This window comes from Thamnophis sirtalis, unplaced genomic scaffold, assembly GCF_051295495.1.
Source record: "Thamnophis sirtalis isolate CommonGarterSnake01/CBP01778 unplaced genomic scaffold, rThaSir2_p1.2 scaffold_14, whole genome shotgun sequence".
Taxonomy (NCBI): domain Eukaryota; kingdom Metazoa; phylum Chordata; class Lepidosauria; order Squamata; family Natricidae; genus Thamnophis; species Thamnophis sirtalis.
This window is the reverse complement of record NW_028261394.1, coordinates 11,472,835-11,496,982: the sequence shown is the minus strand read 5'-3', so window position 1 is coordinate 11,496,982 and position 24,148 is coordinate 11,472,835. Positions and strand designations below refer to the sequence as shown.

The following is a 24,148-nucleotide window of genomic DNA, read 5'->3' as shown; positions in this document are numbered from 1 at the left end:
TATGAATATCATGATATCACTCATATGATTCATCAGAATTGAGTGAGAAGCCTGTGTAACAAGGGGAAAGTTCAAAACATCTTTCTAAGACATTCTGGTCATCATAAACCATCTCGATATAAGCTGCCCAAGAGAGCAGACAATGGTGATTTTGGCAGTTGCTGAATGGATGGGAATTAAATGGAGCAAAGCCACCTGATTCACTTTACAAGTCTTCATTTTACAAACTAGTTTTCTTTTTTTAATGTGAAAAGATCTTTAAGGATCCTCTTTGCTTCACCGCCATTGATTAACCAGTCAAACATGGACTTAGGAGGTTCAGATTCAGTTCCTCACTTGGCCCGATGTGATGGAGTAACTTTGGGCCAATATTTTAGCATCAAAGAATGGCTGTGAGGACAGAATTATTATTCAAAGAAGAGGGAGAATATGAGTGCAATAAAATATGGCAATATGGCAATTGCGGGTGTTGGTGCTTCAAGGAGAGGTCCCCTTTCTTGTTTCTTTGTAGAGTCCATACCTCTTCAGCTAGGAGCTTGGAGAAAGTCAGTAACAATGTAAGACTTCACACCAATAAAACATTTTTGTCAACTCGCAAAGCATCCCTGGCCTGCTCTCGAGTTGCCATAGGCAAGGGGGATGGGAAACTGACCACGCAGCACGGCAGCCACAAACAGAAGCACATTCCTGGCATATCTTTCTCAAGGCTGTCTCCAAGGTTACCCACAGTAGCCGGAGAGGAGTGATCGCTACAGCCCGCAAAAGTGCTCCATTGGAGAATGTGATTTATGACACATGCTTGGGGGAGGGGGGAAAGAGGGTCATAATTGGGCCGTAAATTACGTGGGGTCAAGAGTTGGCTTCACTTGGGTATGTGCGGACCTGTTGCTCCTAATAAATAATTGGATTTCTTTTGAAGCTTGGCTTGAGGCTCATAGTTTAATTAGGGCATCCGTTGGAACCCTGACAGCAAGCCAACTCTGACCCCCACGTAATTTGTTTAATTTGTGTTTAAATTCTGCAGGCCAAAGATTTTCGTCTGTACAGTCAGGAAGTTCTGGACTTTGGACGACAAGTCTCCTTCCTTCTACTTCTTCCCCCTTCAGACGATGTGTGCACTGCTCCCGGCCAGAATAACCCTTACACCCCTCGATCTGGCTTCCTCACCCTTCCTCTTCAGATCTTCGAGCTAGGTGAGTAGCACTGCACAGAGAACATCATTCCTTGTCCTTGGAATGGGATAATTGGCTCTGGCCAAGGCCATCACATCGTGGCCAATTTACTGTATTTTTTGGAATATAAGACGCAACCCCCCCCCCAAAAAAATGGGTGGAAATGTCTGCAGATTTTAAAAAAACACTTCATGCACTCAATCTAGGCGGGGGTGGACCTCATTCCTGAGGTCAACAGCCCCAGGCCTGCCGGAATAGCCAGGTTTTAGTAGCCTTTCAGAAGGCCGAGAGAGTGGGAAGGGTCTGGATCTCTGGGGGTAGATCGTTCCATAGGGTCGGAGCAGCTACAGAGAAGGCCCTCCCCCGAGGAGTCGCCAGACGACATTGTCTGGTCGACGGTACCCGGAGAAGGCCCAGCCTGTGAGATCTTATCGGCCGTTGGGAGGTATGTGGCAGGAGGCGGTCTCGCCGATATCCGGGTCCTAGGCCATGTAGGGCTTTAAAGGTGATAACCAGCACCTTGAAGCGTGTTCAGAGACAGATAGGGAGCCAGTGCAGCTCGCGGAGGATAGGTGTAACATGGGTGTATCTGGATAGTGAGGAGGTTGGGGAGGAACTTGGGCAGTAGTGGGTTCCGGGCAGTACACGCCCCCCCCCCCGGTACGGGCACACCAGTACCTGCTGGGAGCAGCAGCCACCGTACCGGAATGGTGCTTTGGAGGGCCCACCTGCCCGCTCTCGTTCCTTACCCATATTTGAGCCAACTGAACCATTTGCGCACATGGCATATGGCGCCTGCGCGATGCTCCACCGAGCAGCTGGAGTGTCGCAGCAGTGGTGGGTGCACATGTGTGCGCAGCACACATGCCTGTGGTGGCTGCTCAGCCCCGTTACAGCATACCAGTTGCGACAGGATCCGGAACCCACCACTGAGCATGGACCAGTCCTGGACACTGAGGAAAGCTCAGATGAGGGCTCTGCGTCAGAGGCAGAGAGGGAGTAGACAGCAGTGAGGCAGAGGAACAGCTGGAGCCTGTTCCCAGGGTGTGCATGCGCAGAGCTGCCAAAAGACAAGAACAATTAAGAAAGCAGGGTCAACTTAGGAGTAAAGCCACACCTTGGAGGTGTTTGGCCCCTCCCAGAGGAAACAAAAGAGGAACGAACAGTGAGTGGGCCTTTGCAGGAAACAATTCATTCATTCGGTCCGGATAGTTCTGTTTGGGATTATAAGAGACTTCGTGCCAAATTTTGCTGTGTTTGGAAACTAGTTATCTGGCAGCGCTCCAAACGAGATAAGGTGCGTGTGGATAAACATTCCTCTGAAAGACTGTTTGCTAAACCTTGCTGACTGGGAACGAAAGGAATTCACAGTCGTGTAAATAAAAGGGGTTTTGCTGGGACCAAGGTTTTGCTTCTTGCTTTCTAAGGAAGCCTGGGTCAAAACACACCGTGCTGTCTCTCTCTTCTTTAGTTAAGAAGGCATTTTCCCACGCTATCTCATGTTAAAGTGCAAAGCTCAAACTAATACACTGCAATCACATTTTTTACAATTGACTCACATTGATTTTTTTTCCTCTTTGAAACATGCCCTTCATATTTTGTATGAAGAGTCGTAGTTTATTGAATCAAGGAAAAAAATGATCTGGAAAGAACAAATAATTAACATACATTAACATGTAGATGCAGAAGTTTTGAGGTCACCAATAAATACTATGTCTATTGTCAAACGCAGCTTAACGTAGAAATCAAAAATCCTTTTTGATTGAACGAATGCAAGAATCAGCCTCTGCTGCTTTGATGCTTTTTCTTTTCATGACGTCCGATGTCCTTCCTTCTCTTTCTTTTCTAGTTCATTTCTTCATTTACGACCATGAGTTCATTAGCCAGTATTGCCAAGTATCTGCATTTCTGGAGCTGGAATCTCTCCTTTCTCAACAGAGCCTCCGAGAGGCCTTTTCGGACTCAGAGCTAACGACTGCCAAGCAGCGGCATCAGCAAGTTCAGGATTATATTCAGGTATTGTGGAGCAAGGAGCCAAGGGGCTCAGCGTGAACAAAGAATGAGAGTTTCTCTAGGTAACATATTTATTTAGCACTGGACCCGAAGGTGGCTCCTCCCAAAAGGATGGAAGAACCCCGAATGCATTTTGAAGCAAGCATATATAGGTTTCTTAGTTCCACTTTTCCTTTGGCTTTTGACATCTTTGTGGTTTCTATCGGGAACCTACGACAGGCAAGGTACGGTAGATGTTTGTGGTTGCAGGCCTCTGAAATTCATGTCCGATCCTTTTCTTGGGCAGCAAATGGAAGAGATTTGGCGAGAAATGCGTTGGATGATGGACGCCTTGCAACACGCCCGATACAAGCAACCATCTTGTGGTGTCCCACTTGGGTGGTTCGTCAAAGAATCGGGCACAGCACAAAATGAAAAAACTCAGTCAACCTCTTCTCACTTAGACTTCCTTCCATCGCCAACCCCATCTCCGGAAATGATCCGTAAGCTCAACTCTGGTGAGTGTTTATTATGTTTTATTTTCAAGGAATCTTGTATGACTACCAGTTGGATCCCTCCTCTGGTAGGTGACTTCTGCCTTAAAACTGGCTATTGAAACTCTCAAAAAAAAACCCCATCCTACTTACCTTCCTACCTACGTACCTACCCATCCATCCATCCATCTATCCCATTCATCTCTATCTATCTATCTATCTATCTATCTATCTATCTATCTATCTATCTATCTATCTATCTATCTATCTATCATCTATCTATCTATCTATCTATCTATCTATCTATCATCTGTCTATCTCTGTCTGTCTTTTTGTCTGTCTATCTCTATCTAACTTCTATCCATCCATCCATCCATCCATCCATCTATCCCATTCATCTATATCTATCTATCTATCTATCTATCTATCTATCTATCTATCTATCTATCTATCTATCTATCTATCTATCTATCTATCTATCTATCATCTGTCTGTCTCTGTATGTCTTTTTGTCTGTCTATCTCTATCTAACTTCTATTATCTATCTGTCCATCCATCCATCCATCAATCCATCTATCCCATTCATCTATATCTATCTATCATCTGTCTGTCTTTCTGTCTGTCTATCTCTATCTAACCTCTATCTATTATCTATCCATCCATCCATCCATCCCTCATTCATCTATATTTATCATCTGTCTGTCTGTCTGTCTATCCATCCATCAAACAAAAATTACAAATCTGAACAAACCAAATGAAAAACTGCTGAGTCCAAAATCTCTGTTCCTAAGCGAGGCAAGCGTTAAGTGAGTTTCGCCACAATTCATGACCTTTCCTTGCCACCGTTGTTCAGTGAAACACTGCAGTTGTTAAATTAGTAGCATGGTTGTTAGCTGAATTTGGCTTCCCCAATGAACTTTGCTTGTCAGAAGGTCGCAAAAGGGGAATTACGTGACCCCAGGACACGGCAACCATCATAAATGTGAGTCGGTGGCCAAGTGTCCAGTTTTTCATTGTGTGAAAAACGATTGTAAGTCACCTTTTTTCAGTGCTGTTGTAGCTTCGAACAGTCACTAACCCTAAACCTAACCGAAAAGCTGTAAGTTGTGGACTGCCTGAACTTGGTGTCAGAGTTCCAAAATTCCCAGAAAAGAGGGCTTGCAGGCATACACCTGGGAGATACCTGATAATAGTAGAGATAGAGGCCAAAGTGACCTTTCTTTCTTTTTTGTTAAGGTAATGATGATTTAATATCTGACCTGTTGCTGTAAGACTGTTAACCTAGCTGATGCAATGAGAATGAGTCAACAGGGTTACTGCCACTTTAAGAAGCTGTCTATATAAGAGAGGCCCTGTGAGCATGGTTTCTCTCTCTGTGTGTGCTTCCGTATTATAGTGGAAGATTGATTGATTGCCTGGTTTTGCTTAGCGTATGTATGTATGTATGTATGTATGTATGTATGTATGTATGTATGTATGTATATGTGTGTTCGTGTGTTTGTGTGTTTGTGTTGCAATTGGGCTGATAAATAAGTGAAGGGAGACTAGTATAGATCTATTTCAAGCTATTTAGCTCTCATCAGCTAGCCATACCCTTACTGGGATTCGAACCTGGGCTGTTTTTACATGTTAGGCAGCTGTATTAGCCTCTAAGCCACAAGCTCTCCTCCCTTATCAGCTGAGCCAAGGAAGTGATTAAGTGTTATGTCAAAGCAATATGGGAGGGAGCATACTGCTTCCCTTTTGCCTTTCAGCTCCACCCTAGGAGCCTTCCAGGCAGAAAGCCATTTTTGTGTTGCATTTTGTGCCTTGTAGATAAACCACTGTTCGAAAGACAAAACCTCTGTATACTGTATTTTCCTCTGAGCTTGTCTTACTGTGCACATTCTGACATTTTTCTTGCAGATTCCCATGGGATCTCAGATGAGGAGGGCTCCTCGGAAGTGTTCTTAGCTACCGACAGCGATTACGACTCCAGCAGCGCCCAGAGCCCTCGAGAACTTGACCTCGTCTACTCTTCTTCGGGACTCGAATGCTACAGGAGAAGAACCCCCCGCCCCTTTAGGGACAGCGCCCCGGATGTCCTCCAGAACCACGAGCTCAAAATGCCCCCCATCATGCCTCCGAAGGAACCTCAGCCCCTCTCCGAGCAATACGACAGTGACTTCGTGCTTCCCAGCCGACAGATCGAGCTGCTGCGCATCACGGAGAAAAGGCAGGCATACTGTGTCCGGACCAGCAGTCTGGATTTCCCCAAGCCCTTCTGCTTTGGGGCCAGGAAGTCTTGTCCTGGTTCGGTGGACAGCTCTCCGACTGAGAGCAGGACTGCTGGCCACTGCAGCTCTGTGCCATCCGGAACGAGATCCACTTTCAGCTCCAGCCACGATTGGCACGCGGAGAGCTCGGGGGCTGTATTTCGGACACGTTCGGTAGAGTGGACTCAGACCTTCCAGGAGACATCTGAGCCGGGGCACGTAGCCAACTGGGGCAGGTTGCCAGGTTCGTTCATCGTACGGGTGTGTGCTCAATACGAAACAGGGCTCTCCAAAGAAACCAGCGTCAAGGTACCTTTACATTCCTGATTTCTCCTGATCAGCATCACGGGGTAATGTTGAGAATGAAGGAATGCTTGTGGGTGTTCTTAGCGAGGCTTCCCAAGAGCAGGAAGCAAAATCCTGGTCCCGACAAAAAACCCTTTCATTAATTGACTGTGAATTCTGCTCATTCACATCCAGCAAAGTCTTTCGAGGGAGGATTTACAATCACAGACCTTATCAGGCTTGGAGAGCTTCCAGGATGAGATTTGCAAAACCTGGCAAGGAGTTTCTGAGAGTCACGAGCTAATTAAATAAACTAATTGTCTCCTGCAAACTTCCACTCCCCTTTCGCTCCTCTTTTATTTCCCCTGGGAGGGGCCATTCATCCACCACCTGTGGCCTTACTCCCAAGTCAACCCCTGTTCTTTCTTTCTTTCTTTCTTTCTTTCTTTCTTTCTTTCTTTCTTTCTTTCTTTGTTTATTAGACTTATATACTGCTTCATAGGGCTTTCAGCCCTCTCTAAGCGGTTTACAGGTTTTTTTAGCAAATTGAGTCAGCAACTTGCCCCCACAGTCTGGGTCCTCATTTCACCCACCTCGGAAGGATGGAAGGCTGAGTCGACCTTGAGCCGGTGAGATTTGAACCGCTGAACTGCAGATCACAGTCAGCTGAAGTGGCCTGCAGTACTGCACCCTAACCACTGTGCCACCTCAGCTCTTTAGCTTTAGCTGTTCCCTTCGTCTGGCAACTCTGCACATGCACACACTGGGAACAGGCTCCTGCTGTTCATCTGCCTCACTGATATCTGACTCTGAAGGCAGCTGATAATTGTCAGACGGCCCTGGTCCCCCCTCTGCCTCTGACACAGAGCCCTCATCAGAGCCTTCCCCAGACTCCAGGACTGTCCCATGTTCCTCCCCAACCTCCTCACTATCCGAATCTGCTGCCAGCTCCACTGGCTGCTGGCAGACCACAATAGTGGGGGACTAATGGCTTTTCCCAAATCCGGGCAGGCCTGTCCCCCTTTTAGTTTTGGGTTTTCTCCCCAGTGTCAGTATGCCAGAAGGAGCAGTTATTTTCATGACATATTCCGAGCATAAATCTAGATATGGTTCTACCTACTGGAGTTTCTGCTTTGCAAAATGTCTTGGAGAGAGAAACCAAGAATACCCATGGCAAGAATTTGCAAAATGTACAAAACAAAAATACAATATATATATGAGATTCTAATTTGACAAATGTATTTTCTAAGGAACAACAAAATAACAGAGTTGGGATCTTGGCGGTCTTCTAGTCCAACCGCCTACTCAAGCAGAAAAACCTATATCATTTCAGACCAATGGCTGTCCTATCTTTTCTTAGAAAGCTTCAGTACTGGAGCATTCACAGCTTCAAGAGGCAAGTTGTTCCACTGATTAAGTTGTTCTCACTGTCAGGAAATTTCTCCTTAGTTCTAGGTTGCTTCTCTCCTTGATTAATTTCCATCCATTGCTTCTTGTCCTGCCCTCAGGTGCTTTGGAGAATAGCTTGACTCCCTCTTCTTTGTGGCAGCCCCTGAGATATTGGAAGACTGCTATCATGTCTCCCCTAGTCCTTTTTTTCATTAAACTAGACATACCCAGTTCCTGCAACCGTTCTTCATACGTTTTAGCCTCCGGTCCCCTAATCATCTTTGTTGCTCTTCTTCTCACTCTTAAGCAGCTTCTTGGAAAATACCCTCATTTATTTATTTGTTTGTTTGTTTATTTGTCAAACATGTACAAGATAACAGGTATAGGTATGAACATAAATATGAACAATGGAAGAAATACAGATAAATGGGGACAGTAGGATAGGGGCAGTAGGCATGCTGGTGGGCTTATGTATGCCCCCTTTACGGACCTCTTAGGAATGGGGTGAGGTCAATGGTAGACAGTTTGAGGTTGAAGCTGTGAGGGTTTGAGGCTGTAACAACGGAATCGGATAGTGCATTACAGGCATTGATTAATCTGTTGTATTTTCTGCAATCAAGTTTGGAGCGGTTTATCTTTAGTTTGTATCAATTGTTTCCCTGTGTATTATTGAAGCTGAAATAGTCGTTGACAGGTAGGATGTTGTAGCAGACAATTTTGTATACTATGCTTAGATTGGACTGTAGGCAGCATAGTTCCAGGTTGTCCAAGCCCAAAATTTCAAGCCTGGTGGCATAAGGGATTCTGTTGTCATGGTATTGGACTTGGGTACTTGAGAGACCGCCTACTGCCAATTACCTCCAATAGACCGATTAGATCCCACAGATTAGGCCTCCTCCGAATTCCATCCACTGGCCAATGCTGACTGGCGACCACCCGGAGGAGAGCCTTCTCTGTGGCTGCTCCAACCCTTTGGAACGAGCTCCCCGTGGAGATTCGGACCCTCACCACCCTCCAGGCCTTCCGCAAAGCCCTTAAAACCTGGCTGTTCCGACAGGCCTGGGGCTGTTTTTGTCCCCCCTCGAATGGTATAGTTGTTGAGTGTTTTAAATTGTGGTATTGTTTTGTTCGTGTTCTTTTTCTTCTCCCCCGACTTGATTGTGAGCCGCCCTGAGTCCCTCCGGGGAATAGGGCGGCATAGAAATATAATAAACTCAACTCAACTCAAACTGTTGTGAGCAGAGGAGTGGCGGACTCTTCTCGAAAATTAACCTGAACCCGCACAATGTCTGATAAACAGTGTGGGTTCCAGGCAGACGAGCTGTATTCAAGAATTGGTCTGGCAAAGGTTTTGTATGCCCTAGTTAGCAATACAACGTTACCGGAGAAGAACCTTCGCAAAATGCGGTTAGCAACTCTTAATGCCTTTTTGGCAATGACTATTACAGTGGCCTCTGAGTCTTAGATCATTTGAGATGAACACTCCAAGATTCTCGACAGAGTGAGGGTCATCTACAAGATCGTTTCTACCCAACTTGTCTTTGGTGTTCTGATTTTTATTGCCAATGTGTAGGACGGAGCATTTATTATTTGAAATTTGGAAATCATTCTCGCATGTTCCCTCCCCCCCCTTCTCTTTCTGCGCAGCTGCCCCTCACGAACAAGATGTCGGCAGAAGAAGTGGTGAAGCTGGTGGTCCAGGAGACGAACGAGATCTCGCGCAAAGTCCTGGGAAACGCCAGCGCGGTCTGCTACAGCGAGGAACAATTTGGTCACTTTGCGTTAGTGTTCGTCACGGAGGACGTGGAACAGTGCCTCCCCGACAACTTCCTGCCCCTCTCGCTCCAAAAGGCCTGGCCCAACGGGAGATTCTGTGTCCGAATCAAAGACACGTCCCCTCTCTTGTTCCGGTACGGCCCAGCCACGACGGTATGAGGGCCAGGGACACACCCAGAAGGAGAACAAAAACACAAGGACCATCCAACTTCCAACGAGCAGAACGCTCATCACCAATGCTTCCTTCTGAACAGAGCACTTTTTGTGCCAGATTGTGGTGGGGCCAGAAGCGTATTGGGCAGTGTGTTGCTTTTGTACGTTTGTGTGTGCGTGCGTGCGTATGTGTGTGTGTATGCGTGTGTGTGTGTGTGTTTTATTTTACCAAAGAGACAACAAGACCTGATTGTTATGACCTCAATAAGTGAGGGTGAGAAACCCAGGAGCCTTGGGGGGGAGGGGGGGAGGGTGAAATTTGATTTTTTTTTTTTTTTTTGACCAGCCGAGAAAACAAAGCTGGTTAGGGATAAAGAAGCAATATGTAATTAAATATATATTTTTTTTCAGTTGGAACAGTGTAGAAGAGAGAGAAAGGGGGCAAGGGGCATTCTTGAAAAAACAAATGCTGGAAATACACCAGACGGTTCACCAGGAAGGGGGCGGGGGAGGCCCATGGCAACCTCACAAATTTACGTCCTGTAATCTGTTTCTGTTTCATTGTACCTGGAGAAGTAGGAAATTGCCCTTAATTTTTTTTTTTGAACAAAGCAGTTAAAAAAGCACTAAGACTCGGTAGCGCAGTGGTTAGAGTGCAGTACTGCAGGCTACTTCGGCTGCCTTCCAGCTGCCTGCAATCTGGCAGTTCGATTCTCACTGGCTCAAGGTTGACTCGGCCTTTCATCCTTCCGAGGTCAGTAAAACGAGGGTTCAATAGACTGACTTGCCGCTTAGAGAGGGTTGTAGAGAGGACAGTGAAGCAGTATATAACTCTGCTATTGTTATTGCCTTTCCTTCCTTCCTTCCTTCTAATGCAATATTGCAGTCTAATTCTGCCAGCAGTTCGATCCTGATCGGCTCAAGGTTGACTCAGCCTTCCATCCTTCCGAGGTCGGTAAAATGAGGACTCAAATTGTTGGGGGCAATAGCCTGACTCTGTAAACCGCTTAGAGAGGGCTGTAAAAGCACTGTGAAGTGGTATATAAGTCTAAGTGCTGTTACTATTGCCCTTCCTTCCTTCCTTCCAATGCAGTATTGCAGGCTAACTCTGCCGACAGCCAACAGTTCGATCCTGACTGGCTCAAGGTTGACTCAGCCTTCCATCCTTCTAAGGTGGGTAAAATGAGGAGCCAGACTGTTGGGGGCAAGAGGCTGACTCTTTAAAGTGCTTTGAGAGGGCTATAAAGCTCTGTGAAGCGGTATATAAGTCTAAGGGCTATTGCTATTGCTAAAAGATAAACACAGCTGTAGGTGTTCGTCTTTTAACTGCTTTGTTCAAATTGTTAAAGGGGACTAACTGCTTTCAATTTCTCCCCTCTCTCTTCCCCCCCCCCTTAATTCCATCCTGGCTATTTTGTAACCCAGAAATATGGTGGATGTTCAAAATCTGTGGGAAAGCTCAAGTCCTTCTCTCTCTCCAAAGTTTAAGAGATCAGACTTATATCTTTGGGATAAAAACCTCTTCTTGGTAGGAAGACCGAATCAACCTTTCATTTCTTTATAGCACTTTGTTCTTAGGATGATACAAATTGGGCGAACAGCAGGATTGGTTGGTTTCCTGGTGTTTGTTTAAGAGCTGTACTTTACTGCAAGGCCATTTTCCCCCATCGATCATCTCCTCCTTTCTACTTCTCCGTTTGATTTTGGAAGGCACGCAGGTAAACGATGATTGGGAGTCAACCTGTAAGGTTGCTTGGCTTAGGAATGACTTCATCCTGCCTTCTGTTACAGACTTGGTTCCAGTGTTGGGAAGCAATGACCATCCTTTTCTATCTCCAAGTGGCCAATGGAAACATCTGCCAAGCCAAGGTTTTCATTTTACCTATAAACAAAAGTAGCATTGAACAGGTCAAAGCACAAATAACCAGGAGCATTTATTGAGTTCAAATCACAGAAGAGTTTAGAATTGCACCAGTGGTGGGTTTCAAAACATTTTGGAACCTCGTCTGTAGGTGTGGCCTGCTTTCCGGGTCCACTGGTGGATCCTCTTCTAACCGGTTCGGTAGATTTGACGAACCGGTTCTACCGAATAGGTGCGAACTGGTAGGAACCCACCTCTGAATTGCACCTATAATGGTCAAAGCTAAACTGGCGCTAGATAAGGGTCAACAGAATTCAAGGGAGAGTGCTCTTGTGCCTCTTGCAGCAACGCAGCGACTCCAAGCTGATAACCCTTTTAATCCCACCTTCTAGTTCAGCTCCTTCTCCTACAGAACGGAGGACTTTAGAGAAACTGATCTAGAGATTCTGGTGGAAGCAGAGAGTCTTGTAGCAGAGAGCTAGCACAAAGCACAAGCCAGTAAAAAATCATTCCCCCACCTTCTGCCTGGAAAAGGTGCCACAATACCAAAGCTAAGAAGAAGGTTTCTTTGGATGGCTTACTATGAAGAGCAATGTACAATCATCTGCCATGACTTTTGATTTGGTATCTCGTGTCCATTCCCATGATAGATAGCACAGGATCTCTAGAGAAGACGGGACCGCATCTTAAATTGTACACAGAATTGTGTACGAGCCTTCTGGGAGGCCATTCCTAATCTCTTGGAGCATGGCTAAGTCTTAAGTTCTTAAATGAATAAAACTTCACAACAGCTGGACATTCATGTTTGAGGAGCACGGGCTCCAGCTCCCCAAATTGCTACTATTTTTTTAAAAATCGTTCTAAAAGTAGAAACGATCTCAACACACACATGCAAAAGATCCCCGTAGGCTGGGGTTGTTGTTTACTATAAGAGACTCCAAAACATCTTGAAGGAACCATCCGTTCTAGAAGGTTGGTATCTCAGAGCCCTTAAAGACTTAAGTCAGTTGTGTAGTCTTAGAATTCCCATCGGAGAGCGAGAGAGAAATGAAATAACAAATTGCAGGGATGCCTAGCATATTAAAATCTACCTCTTCTCTATTGTCCCATTTGGGTTCCATTGAGATGGTTGTTCTCAGTTCATGGTTAGAGAGATGCTGAAGTTGCCCTCAAAGACTTCAGTGAAAGGTAGCCAGAACCAACTGTGAATTCATAGGACTTTGTCAGAAATCAAATCCAGAAAGCACACCCAGAAAACTGATTCAGCAGGATTCATTAACTTTGTTATATACATAATAACGCATGAGTAAATGTACAAAACCAAAAGCAGATTCTTCCAATGTGGTAGAGAGGAGAGACTGGTTTTCAGTTTCAATTCAGAGAGCAGACTAGATTAGTTCTCATACGCAGACTCAGAGCTACACAGGTAAGCCACGCCCAGGCTCCAAGCCGTCTGACATGGTTCTCAGTCACCAAATAGTTCCCATTGGCTGACCCAGCTGCCATACATATTCATTGGCTGACCGTGTTACCCTGTCCTATTCCAGCCACTCCCCAATGGCTGACCTGTTGCTATGTCCTATTCCAGTTCATGGATATTCTGACAGACTTTTACCATGGACATAAAACCTTCTAATATTTCTTTCAGTTGCATCTCATCTCAATGAAGTAAAAAACCTCATTTGGACAGTCTGAAAACCTCCTTCAGTCCAAGTTCTGAAGAGATCCACTCTTATGATTTAGTGAAATAGTTTCTCATCCTATACTTTCCATCCCTGCCCTGTGGTCCATTCTCCTTTTTCTGTAGCAGTTTGCCACAATTAGGTCTCCTGGCAGCAGATTCAAAGTAACTCAAGATCGCAAAGGATGATCTTAGAAAGTTCTTCCCTCATCACCGTCCCATGGATTCAGTCAGAACTGAAGAAGCTTCTTGGATGAGAAGCGAAACCTCTTCAGGGGAAAAAAGCACCTTTGGGACATGCTATAGATCAGCGGTCCCCAACCTTTCCAACTTAGTGGCCTAGCCCGCCATGGGGGGTGCGTGTGAGACAAAGCGAGAGTGTCAGGTGCACACGTGCATGCACAGCTCCATGTATGTGAGTGGCGGGCGCACAACCTCCACTTGCACAAATGGAACTTTGCACACAAGCGCAAACACCCTCCAGTCACACAAGTGAAACTTCATCCGTGCACACTTGTTCAGCTTGGTCCCGGCAAAACCCCTTTTATTTACACGACTGTGAATTCCTTTCCTTCGCAGTCTGCAAGGCTTGGCAAACAGTCTTTCCGAGGAATGTTTATCAACACAAACCTTATCTCGCTTGGAGAGTTGCCAGATAACTCGTTTCCAAATGCAGGGCAAAGCAACACTTGTCAAAAAGTCTCTTATAATCACAAACAGAACTTTCCACTCTTGAAACGACCGAAGGAACAAATTGTTTCCTGCCAAAGCCCCCTCCCCTTTCGCTCCTCTTTTGTTTCCTATGGGAGGGGCCAATCACCTCCAAGGTGTGGCTTTACTCCTGTCGACCCTGCTTTCTTAGTTGTTCTTGTCTTCTGGCAGCTCTGCATATGCGCAGACTGAGAACAGGCTCCAGCTGTTCCTCTGCCTCACTGATGTCTGACTTTGAAGGCAGCTGATAACTGTCAGACGGCTCTGGCCCCCTCTCTGCCTCCGACACAGAGCCCTCATCAGAGCCTTCCCCAGACTCCAGGACTGGCCTTTCTTCCTCCCCAACCTCCTCACTGTCCGAGCTCTGCTACCAGCTCTTCTGGCCGCTGGCGGACCAACACACCTCTATGGCACATTACTTTCTCATCTGCCACTTTTCAAATCCTAAGATAAGGTCCAAGCTTGCAATGGGGCTCCCTTTCTACAGTACTTATCATCTGTGCTCCTGAACGTGATGGTGGGGATGTGGACGTGGTTCCATCTTCTGCCCAGTCTGGTCTTGAAACGCTCCTCGCCCAAGGACAGTTGAAAGGTGAAAACATCTTCCTACCAGGAGGTGGCTGTTTCCCAGTTACACCCTCTAGAATTAAATCAAAGAGAACTAAATTCCGTGGTAACCGAAATGCTCCCCCCCCCTTTTGTTCTGTTTCCACAGCCACAAAGACATCGCAGAGATGTGCAGAGGGCAGTATTTTTGCTGTCGCAAGGTGTGCTAAGAGAAAACATCCGTTGTGACCCTTGAGCTGTTAACTTTCTCCTCCCTCCCTTCTCAGTTGCTGTTTTGTTTCCGTGAATTGTGAAGAATTACTCTTGTACATCCAAATAGCATGTTTCGTTGGCCGCGAGGTCTCTTTGTTTGCTGCTACTATTAACAGAACTGTGGTCCATAGTAAACACTACGCTGCTGAGTACGGTCCCATCTTGCTTCACTAATGCCCTTGGGGGGGGGGAATATCTTCAGGCTTTTGATCTGGAGGTCATGTTTTTGAACCTGAGTTCTGAGAAACGCAAACTTGGGGCTGGAGGCGAGACATGTCTACAGATGCACATAAGAGAGGCTAAAGGTAAAGGTCCCCCTCGCACATATGTGCTAGTCATTCCTGACTTTAGGGGGTGGTGCTCACCTCTGGAGTCTGGGCAATTGAATGGAGCTGAATGTTTACTGGCCAGATGCCCTTCCCTGTTGCCAATGCGGAGTTTTATTCAGCCTATAAGTAAGAGCTGCCATGCATCATAATTGATTGGTACATTGATTACTCTTAATTGAGAGTTTAATCTAGTCCAGAATGGAAGGTGGTAACCTGGTTGAATATTACGAAGAGTTTCTAGACTATAAAGGTAAAGGTTCCTGTTGCACATACGTGTTAGTCCCGACTCTAGGGGGCAGTGTTCATCTCCGTTTCAAAGCCGAAGAGCCAGCGCTATCCGAAGACGTCTCCGTGGTCATGTGGCCGACATGACTCAATGCCGAAGGCGCACGGAACGCTGTTAACCTTCCCACCAAAAGTGGTTCCTATTTTTCTACTTGCATTTTTACTTGCTTTCGAACTGCTAGGATGGCAGAAGCTGGGACAAGGAACGGGAGCTCCCTCCATTACGCAGCGCTAGGGGTTCAAACCGGCGAACTGCCAACCTTTCTGATCGACAAGCTCAGCGTCTTAGCCACTCCCTGATAGAGGATAATCCATCTCTAATTCAACAAGGCCGGAACCAGGTCAAGGTTTACGAGTTGGATTATCTTTTGAAGGATGGTAATTCAAAGCCTTGGGGATGGGGTGGGGGTGGGGGGAAACCTGGGAGAAGGACCAGAAAATTAAGCCCAGTGTAAGCATACCGGCATTTCTATTCCCCAAGCTCGAGGAACGTTTATACAAAAAAAAAAAAAATGAACTCCGCCCTGTGCGTGTGTAAAATAACATCAATCACATTCCCTTTCATTCTCAGGCTCTCTTTATTTGTCGCTAAGGCTGGAATCCTGAAAGGTTTTGCAGGAAATCTCCTCTCGGCAATTCCCTGCAGGATTGGAGTCAGGGTGTCTGCACATGATGCCATCTTGAACAGCGCCCAAAGCCATCCGCATTTAAATGTTCTTTTCCACGGCGGTGCTGAGTCACGCCAATCAGGCTTCAATGCCCCCGAGAGCCGGATAGAATTCATCGCTGCACCCAGACAGAAAACACCAGTCAGGGAATTTGCTAGAGGTAAATTGTTAAATCTGGCAGAGGGGTGTTTTTATTGCCTTGCATCACGGTGGGTGTTTCCCCCCCCCCCCCCGATTTGAAATACTATTTTTCCCCACCGGTGAATTAAAAGTGTAAGACGTTAGCACCCACTGCTCTCCTAAAAGAATGAAATATGCTAGGGAATATTTTTTTAAAAAAGCAGAATATTATATTTCCCTGGATGAGAAATGGAGAAACATGTTTTTAGGCAGGAAGACTCTCAGTCTTAATAGCCCCCTTAAGATTCTCCTCCGTAGCCCACAGCACCATGATGGCAAACCTGTGGCATTTGCGCCAGAGGTGGCACGCAGAGCCCTCTCTGCTGACATGCGCACTGTCGCTCCAGGTCAGATCTCCATGGTGTTTCTTTCGTGAGCTTCCAATTCCCTGCAAACGACGAAACAGAAGCGAAAGGGGGAAAAATCTTACTTCTTGCCATGCTGTCGGTGTGGGGATGCCCCGCCTTCCACCAGCCGGCCAGTCTTCGGGTCTCTGTTGCACATGCGCGCATGCCTTCCAGTTTGAGCATGCATGCTCACACAGTTAATGCTCTAGGTGTCTCAAAGGTTTGCCACCACTGGTCTATACAAAGCTATGCTTGGGAGTAATGGCCCATCCCAATATTTAATTATTTAATATACTGTATAATGAAAAGTTTTGCTCCAGAATGCGATATGAAGTCACACGTTTATTTTTCTTGGCATAGAGAAATTCAGTGCTTTGAGATACCATGTGACTCTTTTAAGAAGTCGTTATTAATTTTATGGGTCAATCTGGTGTAGCTACCTCAATCTTCAGACAGGTATCTTACAAGTGCTTGTATATTTGCACTGTTTTGTTACCGGCCTGTTTCTCTCAGTAGCTGTGCTCCTCCTGCTGGCTGGGAGCCCCCATTTTCTCCCTCCCCTCCTCACCTTTGGGAACCATAGAGTATCATTATATCATCGTGTTAAGGGGGGAAAGGGTAATGAAAAAAAGGGGAGATTAGGAGAGATTAAACAGCATCGGATAGTAGACAAGGTCTCTTTTTTCGTTTCATTTCCATTATATACACCTGAGCCATATGTAGCAGTAAAGGTAGTGGTAAAGCTAACACGTCACACATATGCGCTAGTCATTCCCAACTCTAGGGGGCGGTGCTCATCTGTTTCAAAGCCGAAACGCCAGCGCTGTCTGAAGATGTCTCAGGGGGCATGTGGCCAGCATGACTCAACACCGAAGGTGCACGGACCACTGTGATCTTCCCACCCAAGATGGTCCCTATTTTTCTACTTGAATTTTTTATGTGCTTTCGAACTGCTAGCTTGGCAGAAGCTGGGACAAGTCATGGGAGCTCACTCTGTTACGTGGCGCTAGGGATTCGAACCATCGAACTGCCAACCTTTCTGATCGACAAGCGCAGTGTCTTAGCCACTGAGCCACCGTGTCCTCATATGTAGCAGTACTTATTGTTAAAGAAAAGATCTGCAATGAGGAACCGTCAAGTTAAGAGAATCCCGAAAAGTGAGTTACAGGTAATCCCAAAGGTGCTTTTTTCAAGATGCAACTGGACTGTTTTTTCTTTGAAGACATTTCGCTTCTTATTCGCGAAGCTTCTTCAGCTCTGACTGGATGGGTGGGGATGGAAGGATTTGTGCTCCTTGCAGACAGCTGGTCATTTGCATCCTTTTGGAGAGTCGTTGAGGCCACTTGGAGGTTTATCTGTGCTCTTAAACACTTTCGCTTCTCATCCGAGAAGCTTCTTTAGCTCTGACTGGAAGGTGGAGAATGGAAGGATTTGTGCTCCTTGCAGACAGCTGGTCATTTGCATCCTTTTGGAGAGTCGTTGAGGCTACTTGGAGGTTTATCTGTGCTCTTAAAGACTTTCGCTTCTTATCCGAGAAGCTTCTTCAGCTCTGACATGATGGGTGGGGAATGGAAGGATTTTTGCTCCTTGCAGACAGCTGGTCATTTGCATCCTTTTGGAGAGTCGTTGAGGCCACTTGGAGGTTTCTCTGTGCCCTCAAGGGGACACCTGAGGAGTGCAAACATTGTAGAGCCTTATTGGAACTGCTGAGAAGGACTCTGTTGTGGAGCTGTGCTTTCTGCAGGATGTTTTCTTCCCTGAATCCCTTCACTGTTGAACCGAAGGAAGCTTCACACCCATTTGCACTGCTCAGATGAACCCTGAGGATACAGACAAACCTCCAAGTGGCCTCAACGACCCTCTAAACAGTGGTAGTCAACCTGGTCCTTACCGCCCACTAGTGGGTGTTCCAGCTTTCATGGTGGGCGGTAGGGGTTTTGTCCAATACTGAAGGACTTTCCTTTTTTTAAATTTAATTGACTTTTTTTAAAAAAAATCATAGCGTTATTTAAAAACATTTTCATTAGGTTTTCATAAAATCACCATTACTGTGGAACCGGTGGGCGGTTAGAAAATGTTACTACTAACAGAGATACAAAAGAGGGCGGTAGGTATAAAAAGGTTGACTACCCCTGCTCAAAAAGGGCGCAAAGGACCAGCTGTCTGCAAGGAGCATCAATCCTTCCGTTCCCCACCATCCCGTCAGAGCTGAAGAAGCTTCTTGGATGAGGAGCGAAATGTCTTCAAAGAAAAAACAGAAAGTCCAGTTCCCTCTTGAAAAAAGCACTTTTGGGACAACCATCACCTGGATGACTTCTCCATAGAGTTACAGGTAAGTTGCTTTCCTTGTGCCATTATCTCAAAGGTGTTCAGACACAGGATCACAAAGACGATCTCAAGGAGATTTGGAAGTTCAAGTCAAGGGCGGGATATTCTGTAGGATAGTCCAAACTTTTTTTAAAAAGTGTGTCCTTGCTGACTTCTAAATGGTCTTGGGAGCTTGGGAGTCCGTTTTCGCTGGCAGGGAATTGCAGGAGGCCGTCGCAGCCAAAAATGGAGCTTGGGAGCCCCTTTTCGCTGGCAGAGTGTTGCAGGAGGCCATCACAGCCAAAAACGGAGCTTAGGAGTCCGTTTTCGCTGGCAGAAGGTTGCAGGAGGCCGTCACAGCCAAAAACGGAGCTTAGGAGTCCGTTTTCGCTGACAGAAGGTTGCAGGAGGCCGTCACAGCCAAAAACGGAGCTTAGGAGTCCATTTTCACTGACAGAAGGTTGCAGGAGGCCGTCACAGCCAAAAACGGAGCTTAGAAGTCCGTTTTCGCTGACAGAAGGTTGCAGGAGGCCGTCACAGCCAAAAACAGAGCTTAGGAGTCCATTTTCACTGACAGAAGGTTGCAGGAGGCCGTCACAGCCAAAAACGGAGCTTAGGAGTCCGTTTTCGCTGACAGAAGGTTGCAGGAGGCCGTCACAGCCAAAAACGGAGCTTAGGAGTCCGTTTTCACTGACAGAAGGTTGCAGGAGGCCGTCACAGCCAAAAACGGAGCTTAGGAGTCCGTTTTCGCTGACAGAAGGTTGCAGGAGGCCGTCACAGCCAAAAACGGAGCTTAGGAGTCCATTTTCACTGACAGAAGGTTGCAGGAGGCCGTCACAGCCAAAAACGGAGCTTAGAAGTCCGTTTTCGCTGACAGAAGGTTGCAGGAGGCCGTCACAGCCAAAAACAGAGCTTAGGAGTCCATTTTCACTGACAGAAGGTTGCAGGAGGCCGTCACAGCCAAAAACGGAGCTTAGGAGTCCGTTTTCGCTGACAGAAGGTTGCAGGAGGCCGTCACAGCCAAAAACGGAGCTTGGGATGTAAGTTTGCGTTGGTTCTTTCCTTTTAATTAATTTTCACTGACAGAAGGTTGCAGGAGGCCGTCACAGCCAAAAACAGAGCTTAGGAGTCCATTTTCGCTGGCAGAGGGTTGCAGGAGGCCGTCACAGCCAAAAACGGAGCTTGGGATGTAAGTTTGCGTTGGTTCTTTCCTTTTAATTAATTTTCACTGACAGAAGGTTGCAGGAGGCCGTCACAGCCAAAAACGGAGCTTAGGAGTCCGTTTTCGCTGGCAGAGGGTTGCAGGAGGCCGTCACAGCCAAAAACGGAGCTTGGGAGGGTACCTGCCCCACTACAGGCACCCCCCCAAGTAATGTCGAACTGGCCATGCCCCCCCCCTGGCCACCCGAAGTCAAACACAACCCTGATGCAGCCCTCAATGAAACTGAGTTTGACACCCCTGCTATAGGGTGAAAAGGAGCTGTGGCTTCATTGTGGAAGCTCGCCAATGTTTAAAAATGCCTTGAAATCTTATATATCCTTGGTGCTCCACTGGCGCCAAGCATTAATTAAAAGGAAAGAACCAACGCAAACTTACATCCCAAGTCGCGGAAGGTATGGGCTTTCTATCCTTTATAGATTTGTAGCTAATCTCAGGGCTACAAGGCCCGCCTTGTACAGATCTGGGGTGAGATTACGGAAAAGAAAATAGGAGAGAAAGATCAAAGCATTTTTAAAAGAATTATCTCAGACCTTCCCCCGAGTATTCCAACCCTTTTATTAAGAACAGAATGTGGCAGCTCTAAGCTGTCCCCATCAGGTCAGCTGTAATGCATCCCCCCCCCACCTCCTTGAAAATGTATACTATGAAATCTGCAAGGTTACCATATCGTAAGCAGGAATTTTACTTCATTTTTTTTCTCCATTTTTTAATTATTCTCTTTCCTACCATTCACATAATTGTTATTCTTCTTTACATTTGTCATTCTTATACATTAGTTATTTTATTTAATAGGTTATAATATACAGTTTAGGTTGCTTCATTTACCATCCCTTCCGCCTGTTGTAACACCACCTTGTTTCTCCTTTCTTTTCTCCCTCCCTCCTTTCTCTATTTTCTTCCTTCCTCCTCTCTTTCCCCTTCCTTCTTCCCTTACCTTTCTCCTACTCTTCCCCTTCCTACCCTCTCTCCTTCTCTTTCTCTCCCATCCTCCTCTCCTTCCCCTTCCTTCTTCCCTTCCCTTTCTCCTACTCTTCCTCTTCCCCTTCCTACCCTCTTTCCTTCTCTTTCTCTCCCTTCCATCCTCCTCTCCTTCCCCTTCCTTCTTCCCTTCTCTTTCTCCTCCTCTCCCTCTTCCCCTTCCTACCCTCTTTCCTTCTCTTTCTGTCCCTTCCATCCTCCTCTCCTTCCCCTTCCTTCTGCCCTTCCCTTTCTCCTACTCTTCCTCTTCCCCTTCCTACCCTCTCTCCTTCTCTTTCTCTCCCTTCCATCCTCCTCTCCTTCCCCTTCCTTTTTCCCTTCCCTTTCTCCTACTCTTCCCCTTCCTACCCTCTCTCCTTCTCTTTCTCTCCTTTCCATCCTCCTCTCCTTCCCCTTCCTTGTTCCCTTCCCTTTCTCCTGCTCTTCCTCTTCCCCTTCCTACCCTCTCTCCTCTTTCTCTCCATTCCATCCTCCTCTCCTTACCTCTTTCTTCTTTCCCCCGGCTTCCTTTCTTTCTCTCCTCCTCTCTCCCTTTCTTTTTCTATTGTAGGTGTCTTTTTCAAATCTCAGTTTATGGTAAGCAGGAATTTTAGAAGGTTTTAGGGAATGGGCAGAAGGCATAATAGCAATTTCTCCTGCAGATCTTCTTTTTTTCTGGTGGGAGTGTGGAGGCATTTTTAAGTCACCCTTAAAAGTGTGTGTGTGTATGTATGTATGTATGTATGTATATATATATATATATATATATATATATATATATATATATATATATATATATATATATATATATATATATATATATATATATATATATATATATATATATATATATATATATATATATATATATATATATATATATATATATATGATGAAAAATCCAAAGCAGACATGTTGGTTGTGTGTTCATTATGTCTCCTTCCTCGGGTCTTTCTCTTTCCTAGATAAATTCACGATGTGGAATGGATTTGTCCATTTTCTCCTTACTCTTCTTTGCGGGGAGGGCAGAAACCCCATGTCTTTGACTTCAGATGTATCCTATTTGAACTTTAGATTATTTTGGTTGAAAGCCTGAAGTTGCTTCAAAGATTTAGAAGCTGCAAAGGACAACCAGCAGGACAGTCTCTAGCCTGTGGTCAGTTCTTCTGAAAGAATTCCTTCACAGGATCTTTGGTCATCATCATCATCATCCTCTTTTTGTTGTTAGTTGCAAAGTCATGTCTGACCCATTGCGACTCCATGGGCAATGTTCCTCCAGGCCTTCCTGTCTTCTACCATCCTCTGGAGTCCATTTAAGCTCACGCCAACTGCTTCGGTGACTCCATCCAGCCATCTCCTTCTCTGTCATCCCCTTCTTCTTTTGCCCTCCATCTTTCCCAGCATGAGGCTCTTCTCCAGGGAGTCTTTCCTTCTCATTAGGTGGCCAACGTCTTTGAGTTTCCTCTTCAGGATCTGGCCTTCTCAAGAGCAGTCAGGGTTGATCTCCTCTAGGACTGACCTGTTGGATGGCCTTGCAGTCCAAGGGACTCAATGCAGGAGTCTTCTCCAGCACCAGAGTTCAAAGGCCTCCATTCTTTGGCGCTCAGCCTTTCTTATGGTCCAACTTTCACAGCCACACATTGCAACTGGGAAAAACGTAGCCTTGACTATAGGCACTTTTGTTGGCAGGGGGATGTCTCTGCTTTTTAGGATGCTGTCTAGATTTGCCATAGCTTTCCTCCCCAGGAGCAAGCCTCTTTTGATTTCTTGGCTGCAGTCCCCATCTGCAATGATCTTGGAGCCCAGGAAAGTAAAGTCTGTCACTACCTCCATTTCTTCCTCATCTATTTGCCAGGGATTGAGAGGGCCAACTTTTCAAGCCAACTTTTGTACTCCTCCTTCACCCGCATCAAGAGGCTCTTTAGTTCCTCTTCACTTTCTCATCCTCTTTTAAAGACTCCATAATCCCTTGCGGGGTGGAGTCTGGGCAATTGAATGGAGCTGAGTGTTTACTGGCCAGATGCCCTTCCCTGTTGCCAATGCGGAGTTTTTTTCAGCCTATAAGTAAGAGCTGCCATGCATCATAATTGATTGATACATTGATTACTCTTAAATGAGAGTTTAATCTAGTCCAGAATGGAAGGTGGTAACCTGGTTGAATATTACGAAGGGTTTCTAGACTATAAAGGTAAAGGTTCCTGTTGCACATATGTGCTAGTCGTTTCCGACTCTAGGGGGCAGTGCTCATCTCCGTTTCAAAGCCGAAGAGCCAGCGCTGTCCAAAGACGTCTCTGTGGTCATGGGGCCGGCATGACTGAACACCGAAGGTGCATGAAACACTGTTACTTTCCCACCAAAGGTGGTCCCTATTTTTCTACTTGCATTTTTACATGCTTTCGAACTGCTAGGTTGGCAGAAGCTGGGACAAGTCACGGGAGCTCACTCCGTTATGCAGCGCTAGGGATTCGAACCGCCAAACTGCCGACCTTTCTGAAGCATCCATTTTTCTTTTCTTTTTTTTAAACTTTGAGCACCTTCCATCGTTTTTCTTTGTTGTTCTCATGAACCTTCCATTGAGTTTTTCATTGGCTCGCACTGAAGAACCCATTCTACAACTCAGTGGTGGGATTCAAATAATTTACCAACCAGTTCTCTGCCCTAATGACCAGCTGGGTAGGTGGGGCTCGGTGGTCATGTGATCATGTGGGCGTGGCCAAGTCAATGTCACTCAGGTCGATAGGCATTAGTTGTTACAATGGTAATAAGGATTAACTGGAGAGGCAATTTCTGTAAGCAGGGCAATAAAAATTAGGCTAGAAACAACACCAGAATGTTTCCTTCCTGCCTGCCTTCCTTACAGGATTAGTCTTGTAAAATGGGAAAAAACCAAAAGGAGATTTCTTCCAACAACTCCGAACTGCTTAGAAAGTTACCAACTGGTTCTCCCGAATAGGTGCAAACTGGCTGAATCCCACCACTGATACAACTTCAACCAAGTCAGGGGTAGCTTGAAGATACAGCTGGCTGGGGAATTCTGGGAGTTGAAGTCCACAGGTCTCAAAGTTGCCATGGTTGGGAAACCGTGAGCCAACTCGGCTACTCCATCCGAAGGAGTGAGGATTCTGCAGTGCCAAATCCACCAAGATGGGAGATGGCAAAGGGAGATGGCAAAGGGATCCCGCGTTGTATTAAGATCAACTGCGATCCCTGCATGTCGGGATTTTGATCTGGGGAAAGCTTTGAGCAAAGCTCAAAGAGAAAGCAC

The 24,148-nt window shown here is 46.1% G+C and overlaps 1 protein-coding gene across 1 annotated transcript in view; it reads left to right on the top strand.

The window, feature by feature from the left end:
* The window catches only part of LOC106546823 (ankyrin repeat and fibronectin type-III domain-containing protein 1), a 355,948-nt gene extending 342,614 nt beyond the window's left edge, over positions 1-13,334 (top strand). Inside the window, exons 19-23 of the mRNA XM_087728683.1 lie at positions 1,025-1,193; positions 3,022-3,188; positions 3,472-3,682; positions 5,564-6,222; positions 9,235-13,334. Coding sequence (XP_087584809.1) covers positions 1,025-1,193; positions 3,022-3,188; positions 3,472-3,682; positions 5,564-6,222; positions 9,235-9,522 — 1,494 coding nt within the window. The 3' untranslated portion in view covers positions 9,523-13,334. The remainder of the gene's footprint in view (positions 1-1,024; positions 1,194-3,021; positions 3,189-3,471; positions 3,683-5,563; positions 6,223-9,234) is intronic.
* Positions 13,335-24,148: the final 10,814 nt, after the last annotated feature.